This window comes from Echinops telfairi, unplaced genomic scaffold (assembly GCF_000313985.2).
Source record: "Echinops telfairi isolate 266 unplaced genomic scaffold, ASM31398v2 ScPeMD7_655;HRSCAF=1070, whole genome shotgun sequence".
Lineage (NCBI taxonomy): Eukaryota > Metazoa > Chordata > Mammalia > Afrosoricida > Tenrecidae > Echinops > Echinops telfairi.
This window is the reverse complement of record NW_022104553.1, coordinates 21,118,307-21,126,779: the sequence shown is the minus strand read 5'-3', so window position 1 is coordinate 21,126,779 and position 8,473 is coordinate 21,118,307. Positions and strand designations below refer to the sequence as shown.

The following is an 8,473-nucleotide window of genomic DNA, read 5'->3' as shown; positions in this document are numbered from 1 at the left end:
CTGTGCGCGTGTGTGTGTGTGTGTGTGTGTGTGTGTGTGTAATATGTGTGTGTCGTGTGGTGTATGTGCAGTGTGTGCTGTGTATGTGCAATGCGTGGGTAATGTGTGTGTGTGCAGTGGGCTGTGTGAAGTGGGTGTATGTTGTGTGCCGTGTGTAGTGTGTACGTGGTGTTATGTAGTGTGCGCACGCGCAGTGTGTTGTGTGTGTACAGTGGTGTGTAGGTAACATGTGTGTTTGTGCGTGCTGGGTGTGTGTACAGTGTGTGGTGTGTAGGTAGTGTGTGTATATGCGTGTGCAGTGTGCATGCAGTGTGTGGTGTGTGTGTGTTACATGTGTGGCGTGTGCAGTGTGTACATACTACGTGTGGGTGTGGTGGGTGCCTCTGTACCCCTGCTCTTGTGTCTGGTCCTTCCCACACTTAGCTGATGGATTTCTTCGGTCTCATTCTGTCTCCTGCTTACCTTTTGCCCATAAAGAGAAAGGATTCTGTAGTATTTCAGACCTACCTGGGGCCCTCCACCCAGTCAGAGAGATCACACCTTACCAATATAGGTGTAAGAACACCCAGTGGGCACAGTGGGTAAGTGCTGTCTCACAGAACCCCAAACCACCAGCCGCTCAAGGGAGAAAGACGAGGCTGTCTGCTCCCGGTAAGACTGACAGCCCCAGAAACCCACGGGGCCCATTCTCCTCTGTCTTAGGGGGCTCGCTGAGCGTGGGATTGACGCGATAGCAGTTGGTGTGGGGTACGTGCCCCTCCCCCTCACACCTCACATCCCCGCCGTCTTGTCCAGTTGTCTTTTGTTTTGTTTTGGTTTTTTTCTCTTTTACCGTTGAGGCGTAGCTTACGGGCGGCCAAGCGGCGGGTCCTCTGGGAGCAGCATCGCTCAAAGCGCGTCTTCCATCCAACACACCTGGCTTACGGGAGCTGGGTGGGAGCACGCCATCCCTCCAGAAGATTCCTGGGGTCTCTTCGGCACTAGCATGGCCCCCAGAAACACACTTCCCACTATGGGTGGGTTCTGCCTGGCTGGGAACTCTCAAAAAGAGCTTCTCCCAGTGCCGATTCTTTTGCATTTTTACTCGCTGCCTAGCGCTCCACGCAATGACCGGCGCCCCCAGGGCGCCCTAGAGCCTGGAGTGGAACGGGGCACCCCAGGACCCGCTGTCCCCGTGAGGGTTTTCCAGGCTGCGTCCTATCTCGGCTGCAGGGTGGCAGGCCTTTCTTCCGCCCAGCAGTTGGCGTTTGACCTGCCCACGCCTCCCTTAGCGGCTGAGCACCGTAACCGCTGCACCACCAGGGCTGGTCTTAAGGAAGCTCTGGGGTGTGGTGGCGGAGGCACAAAAGCTAAGGGCTTGGCAGCTGAGCTGAAAAGGTCGGAGGTTCAAACCCACCAGCTGCTCCAGGGGGCCCGAAAGAGGAGGCCGTGGGCTTCTGGAAAAGATGTTCTGAGTTGGCCATCGTCCGGGACAGCTCGACTCTCCCCTCCAGGGCCACTCGTGAGCCAGAATTGGCAGGACAGCAGTGGGTACAATGAGGGAAGACCACTTGGGGAGTCCTGAGAAGCCCACCTGATGCTGCTTTATAAAGATGACTACCTCCATTTCCCACCCTGCAGTCCGCCCTCACCCCACCCCAGGGAGACCAGGGCACCTGCATGGGGCCCAGGGGGCCTGAGGGAACCTTCAGTCACCAAGCCCCCCCACTCCACCTCAGGGAGCCCATGTTAGTGGGAGCTGGCTTGCCTGGTCTTAGCGCTTTCTCTCTGAGCACCTAGATCTCCATCTCTCCCCGTGTGTTGCACACACACGTGTCTCTGCATGCCACCGTCTTTCTGTGCCCCTCTGCCACTCCCTTACCAGCTGTCTCTCTGTCTCTGTGTTTCTATCTCTCTGCGTTTTTTGTTTTCTCTCTTTCCACTCAAGTTGCCCCCTCTCTCCTCTTGGCCCCCATGTCTGGGTCTGAGTCTCCTCACTGGTCCAGGGTAGGGGCGGGGCTGGGTGCCCCTGCAGCCTGGATGACCCCTCTCCCACTGCCACCCTCCTCAGTACTCAGATGGCGTCTTCTATGACCTGGATAGCGGCAAGCACCCAGGTTATACGGACACAGAGGGGGTTCCTGGTGAGTGACCCTGAACCTCCCCTCCCTGGCTGGGCTATGGGAGTGCGGTGGGGGTGGGGGTGGGGTGCATCACCTGACTGAGCAAGATAAGAGGAGGCCTCACCTCATGGTCTCCTCCCTACCCTTCTGCCCAGGCCCCCCAGGTCCGCCCCCTCCATGCAAATCCTGGGGTCAGGGATTTGCACAGTACACAATAGCCCCTCTGTGTTGAGGATTGCAGGGTGGGGGCACTGTGGCCAGGCCTCCCGCCATCTCACTCCACACCCTCTGCTATCCCACCCCCAGACTCCCTGTGGTCCTGGACCGAGGCCCCACCAGCCCCACCTGCTCTCTATGAGACCTTCGACCCTGCATCCGCCTCATTCGGCCACCCCCAGGCTGTTCCCCTCTGCTACGGACCCGCCACCTACAGCGCTGCTGCTGGGGGTCTCGACCTGACCCCCAATCTGGAGGCCCTGGGGCCCAGTCTACCCACGTACCCCGCAGAAGATTTCACCAGCCAGGTGAGGGGCTTAGAGAACCCCAAAGTGACTATCATGGGATAGATTGGGCTTCCCAGTTTTGACCCCATTCCCATTGGACCCCTTCACCCTGTTAAGGGAGTCCCTGGTGGTGCTGAGGGTTAAGTGCTTGGCAAGTCACAGAAAGGTTGGCAGTTTGAAAGACCTGCCCGTCTGTTTCCCAAAGGTTGCCAAGCCACATGCGCTGCCATTCTCTCTCGATTATGTCTCCCAGGGAAACTCTGGGACAGAAGAGTCCTGGTGGAGTAGTGGTTATGAATTTGGCTACGATCCCCAAGGTCAGCAGTTCAAAACCTCAAGTCCCTCTAAAGGGAAACTCACTTTGACTTGAAATTGACCACAATGAGTTTTCAGGGAGAGGTTAAGTAAAGGTGGCACTGCGGAGTAAATCTTTTTAACAGTTTTATTAGCACTTCATCTCTATGTCACACAATTCAGTCATGTAATCATATCCAGAAGAGCTGTATAATTGTCACCACACTCACTTCCAGAACATTTTCTACTTCCTTGTACTCATTGTTATTCGTGTAAGTAGTAATGTTTATGGGGGTAGAAAGCCTCAACTTTTTATGTGTGTGTGCACACACGCGCACGCGCGCTCCGGATTGGTTGGTTGGTTCAAACTGCTGACCTTGAGGTTAGCAGCCCAACTTGAAACCCACTACACTACCAGGGCTCCTTCCAAAAGCAACCAGCCTCGGTACAAATGAGCCCACTGAGGGACACATTGTGTCAGACCTGTGGCCCTGAATGGGCTTTGGGGGGTGGTGGCTGGCCACAGCAGAGGGATGAGGTGGAGGTCAGAGCCCAGGGTGGTAATGGGAATTAAAAAGGGGGACATGAGAAGTGGGGAGAGAAGGGCACCCCTGAATGCATGGGTGACCCTGACCTTCTGCAGACCCTGGGCTCCCTAGTGGCCGCGTGTGCCCCCTACCCCAGCCCTGTGCAGTCCGAAGAGGAGGACTTTGTGCTGAGCAGCCCGACCCTGGAGGTGTCAGACAGCGAGTCCGACGAGGCCCTGCTGCCCGGCGTGGATGGCCGGGGATCAGACGCAGGTAGGCGGACCTGGCAGCGTGGTGTCGCGGCTGCAGCTGGGGATAGGGACAGAGACTAGAAAGAAGCCAGGCTGCTCAAGAGCACCTACTGAATGCCTCGGCTCCCCAATCTGCCACTTGCTGGCTGCATGACCTTGGACAAGCCCCCCTACCTCTCAGGGCCTCCGTTGGTCTCTGTACAATGGGAACGGAGACCCCAAGGGGGTCTACGCTCCAAAAGGCCAGTGGGAGGCTTGCACGACCTGTGGTTGTTGCGTTCGCCGCCGCCGCAGGGGGGAGCCATCGAGTCGATGCCACGCGACCGAGTAGACCGGCCCCGCGGGGCTTTCTTAGCTGTCATTTTCACAACAGCCATTCACCGTGCCTTTGTCCCGCGGAGCTGCCGCGATGGATTTTAAAGGCACCATCCGGGGACTTCTTCGGGGAGACATGGGGGTCTCAGAAGTGAGTGGCCCCAACGGCAGCCTCATCCCCAAATTGTCCAGACAACAGCGGCAACATAATGGCCACGCCCACCGCCACCCATTCCAACCCGCGCACCTCCCTCCCTCCTTCCCTCCCTCCCGCGGGAGCTCCGTTATTCTACGCCTCTGTGCAGAGGACCACTGTGCTCTCTGCACAGCCTTTTTCGATAGCGGTCACCCCTGAGTGGGTGTAAACGGCTGGCCTTTCTGCTCAGAGCCAGGCCTGCCTTCACTCAGAGAGATGAAAGGAGTTAACTGCCGCAGAGCATGTCAGCCCTGGTGCTTGGCACTAAATTCTCAACAACTCCGTAAGACGTCTATGCAAGTCAAACACACACGCATATGCACGCGGCCCATTTTCATCAAAGCTCAGAGAGGTTTAGTGATCACCCCAAGATCACACAGCTGGGACATGGCCCAGGGGAGGGTCTTAAATCCAATGAGCTGCCCAGTTCTGGGAGCTGGTGGGGGTGGGGGCGCTTGGTGCATCTTGGAGTGCAGGGATCAAGGCCCTCTGATCTCCCAGAGTCCCACTGGGAACAGGAAGCCGGGAATGATGGCTTGGGGGGCACAGACCCCCTCACCCCCTAAAGCGATCCGTTTCACCTCACTTGAGTTAGACAGGCTGGGGCTCAGCAAGGGCCCTGGTGGGCAGGAAGTGGGTTGGAAGCATGGGGCGGGGCAGGCGCGGAGGGACACGCCCCTGACACACACCCCCCCGCCCCCGCCCCGCCCCAGGAGCCCGCAAGAAGCTGCGCCTGTACCAGTTCCTACTGGGACTGCTGACCCGCGGAGACATGCGCGAGTGTGTGTGGTGGGTGGAGCCGGGCGCCGGCATCTTCCAGTTCTCCTCCAAGCACAAGGAGCTGCTGGCCCGCCGCTGGGGCCAGGAGAAGGGCAACCGCAAGCGCATGACCTACCAGAAGCTGGCGCGCGCCCTGCGCAACTACGCCAAGACCGGCGAGATTCGCAAGGTCAAGCGAAAGCTCACCTACCAGTTCGACTGCGCGCTGCTGCCCGCCGCTCGCCGGGCCTGAGCCCCCACCAGGACGCTCCTGGGGGGCAGCCAGGGACCCTCTGGGGCATCACTGCCACGTTGTCGACCACATAACCTAGGACCCATGGACCCCGCACAGGGGTCAGCGGATGTCTGGGATTCCTAAGCCTTGCCCAGGGCCCTCCAGGGATCCCCACGTGTGCCAGGGTTCCTGTTGGGAGTCCCCCCTTTCATGTCCAGGGCCTGTGTGTGTCTTGGGTCACGGGATCCGTAGACCACTGTGGGGTGGGGGGCGGCCCTGCTTGTAGTGTTCCAGCATCCCTGGGGTCCCCCAAACAGACTCGAGACCTCTCCTAGACCTGGCTTGTGGGTGGAACCTGTTGGTCACATCTGAGGTGAAAACTACCACAGAACCCCACTTCTGGAAGGGGGCTCCTGCTACCAGCTACCCCAAGCCCCTTGACAAGTCTAGGTGGTCCCCCTTGTTAGATCTGAGATTTCTCAACTATGTCTGAAAACTCCTTATCACATCCCAGCCCATTTGGGACGGACCCCCTGGTCGTGCGTGTCCCCTGCCCTCCACGAAAACCCCTGCAACCACTTTGAGATCAGTTTTGTCCCTGATATGTCTGGGGCTCTCCCAACATATTTCGGGTCCTTCTGAAATGGTCTAGTTGTGCTTGGACTAAGCTTGCCAGATGTGGGGTGGGCAGGGCAGGGGGACTACAGTGTTCTTTATGTATCTGAGCACATCCCACCAGATAGGCCCGTTTGGGGGAACATTGGCATCAGCCAACACTCCAAAGATGAGACTCCCCATTTCTGCCTTCACTTCGTGGACTCTGATTGATCCAGCGATGGTGAGCCAGCTAAGCTGGGGGGAGCCAGGCTGTGGTCTCCTCCTCCTGGACCCTGTTCTCTGCATTTTGCCCCAGTCCCCACCACACAGTGACTTAACTCAGCAGCGATGACCCAGGACTCCTGGGGCTCAGAGGCTCAGGACAAGAGGACCATGATCCTGAGGGGCTGGGAGGCCACAGGCAAAGGACTTATCGCTTCTGGGACCCCCAACCTCCCTTTCTGTGCACTGGAGAGAAGAGGAGGAAGACGACTCTCAAGGGACCTGCTGCACCAACGAGGACTGCTTCGTAGGGTTTCCCAAGCTGTTCTTCTGGACGAGAGCAGACAATCTCGAACCGGCCAACTGGCCGTGAGCAGAGCAATGCTTGGCCTGCTGCGCCACCAGGACGCCTTGCGCCTCTGCGACATCTCCCGAAATGGATCCTCCAGCCCCACCCCCAGCAGGTGCCCCACAAGAGAAGGGAGCATCCGGGACTCACAGAGGCGACGGGGCTTCCACTAGAAGGCAGGGCCCAGGCTGGGAGGCGCCTCCAGAGAGGACAGGGCGGGGCGGGGCGTGGGGCCCTAGGCGTCCTCCGCACCACAACCGCCTACAGATGATGTACACTTTGCAAAAGACAAAGCAAAAACAAAAACACCCAGGTGTGAAATAAAATGAAATCATCAAACCAAGGAGAGACAGCCATCCTGGGACCTTGGGTCAGGCAGTTGAGCTGTATCCCTACCCTGCCTCCAGGGAGTGGGCCTTCAGACACCCTGGATGGCGGCTGGGGGGAGGGGAGAGGAGAGTTGGGTGGCTGAGGAGCCAGAGGCTGCCCAGGCAAGAGCGACCCTTAAATGTCTGTGTCTCCCTCTCTTCCTACTGGCATGTGCTTCCTCCTGCCCTGTCTCCTCTCCCCTCTGGTACTCTGTGCACCCTCTCTCTCTGGCTCTCCATCATCCTTTCTCTGGATCTCTGTCCCCTCCCTCCCCCCTCTAAGGCTGTATCCCGTCTAGATCTCTGGTCTCCACACTCTGGATTGAGCCCTGAGACTGCCCGGGCCGGCATCGCAGCTGGAGCATGATGCCAATCTGCCTGGCAACCGTGACATCAGAAGGCAGCCCCCAGCGGATTGGCTGGGTGTGCTCGGGACGCAGGGGAACTTTCCGGTTCAAAGGAGGTTTGGACAAAATGACGAGGAGGGGCTGGACTTCAGTCACACTTGGGTCCCTAACCCGAAATTCACTCCAAGTCCCCAGATCCTTCCTTTCCCTTTCAGAGCCTCCACGCCCACCTGGCCCCTCCCCCAGAACACCTGTTCCCCCTAAACCCCGCCCATCACATCAAGCCCCGCCCCTTATCACCCAGGCCCCACCCACCACAGGACATCCTGCCACCACCCCCCGCCCCGATTCAGAAAGCCACGGGTCCTTCTGCTCGGCAGGGCGCCAGCTCCGGGCAGCCCTCCAGGGCCTTCCCGGCTTCCCGGACACCCGTTTGTCCCCCCCGCGGCCGGTGCCCGCCGCACCCGCTCCGGGAAGGGGTCCGTGAGGGGGGGGCCAGGGTGGTCCCAGGGGACTCAGAGGCCAGGTCGCGCCCTTTGGCGGCTGGGGTCCCCTCAGGCCTTTAGGGCTGTCCTCGCCCCAGGACGGCCCGCGGGCACTGACTACTCTCCCTCCCCGGCCATCCTGCCCACGCTGGGAAACCGGACCCTCCCTCCCCTCTCTGGTTTCCCGAAAACGCCTGCCTTGCAGATACTCAGCAAGACTTTCCCCACACGGCCTTTCCCCACCCCCACCGGACCCAGGCCAGAGCGGCCGCCCAGCCCGGACCCTGGAGACCCCAGGCCCTCCCAGCACGCCTCCTGCAGCTCTGCAAGGGGTGAGGGGAGCACCCTCCTCTCTCAGACCCACGAGTCCGGTCCCCCAGCCCCCTAGTCCCTTAGATCCAGGGGTCCAGGTCCCCCAACCCCCTCCTCACTTAGACCCAAAGGTACAGCTTCCCAGACCCTGGAGTCCAGCACGCTCCCCCCTCAGATCCAAGCTTCCAAGTCCCCAGCTCCCTCCTGCCTCAGACTCAGGTGTCCCGGCACCCAGTGCCTCCTGGCCAGGGGACTTGGCTCCCAGCTAGGTCCAGCTGTTACTCATCACCTTCTGGAGCACGCGGGAGCAATGTGGGGCGGCGGGGGGCGGGGAGGCTGTGGCTGAGTCCTCCCGGAGCCTCCTGGGAGTCCGGAGACGCCTTAAAGGGCTCTCCCTGGGGACCCAGGCGTCCTCCCCTGGGCCCCGCGCGGGACGCAGCTGTCGACCGAGAAGCAGGACCAGTCCTGAGTTCCGCCGCCGACATGCCCGAGGCGAAGCCAGGTGGCTGCCAGGACCCCTTTCTCACATGGGCTGGGGGTGTTCTTTCCTGCGTGGGGGTTGGGGGTGCCTTTCTTGATAGGGCACGGAGAACAGGCTCCCTTCCTTGCGT

The 8,473-nt window shown here is 59.8% G+C and overlaps 2 protein-coding genes across 2 annotated transcripts in view; both read left to right on the top strand.

The window, feature by feature from the left end:
• The window catches only part of SPIB (Spi-B transcription factor), an 11,973-nt gene extending 6,773 nt beyond the window's left edge, over positions 1-5,200 (top strand). The window contains exons 8-12 of the mRNA XM_045292813.1: positions 1,739-1,750; positions 2,051-2,123; positions 2,409-2,626; positions 3,543-3,699; positions 4,902-5,200. Coding sequence (XP_045148748.1) covers positions 1,739-1,750; positions 2,051-2,123; positions 2,409-2,626; positions 3,543-3,699; positions 4,902-5,200 — 759 coding nt within the window. The remainder of the gene's footprint in view (positions 1-1,738; positions 1,751-2,050; positions 2,124-2,408; positions 2,627-3,542; positions 3,700-4,901) is intronic.
• A 1,182-nt stretch (positions 5,201-6,382) lies between these two features.
• MYBPC2 (myosin binding protein C2) overlaps positions 6,383-8,473 on the top strand; it is a 37,997-nt gene continuing 35,906 nt past the window's right edge. Inside the window, exons 1-2 of the mRNA XM_045292620.1 lie at positions 6,383-6,465; positions 8,270-8,364. Coding sequence (XP_045148555.1) covers positions 6,383-6,465; positions 8,270-8,364 — 178 coding nt within the window. The remainder of the gene's footprint in view (positions 6,466-8,269; positions 8,365-8,473) is intronic.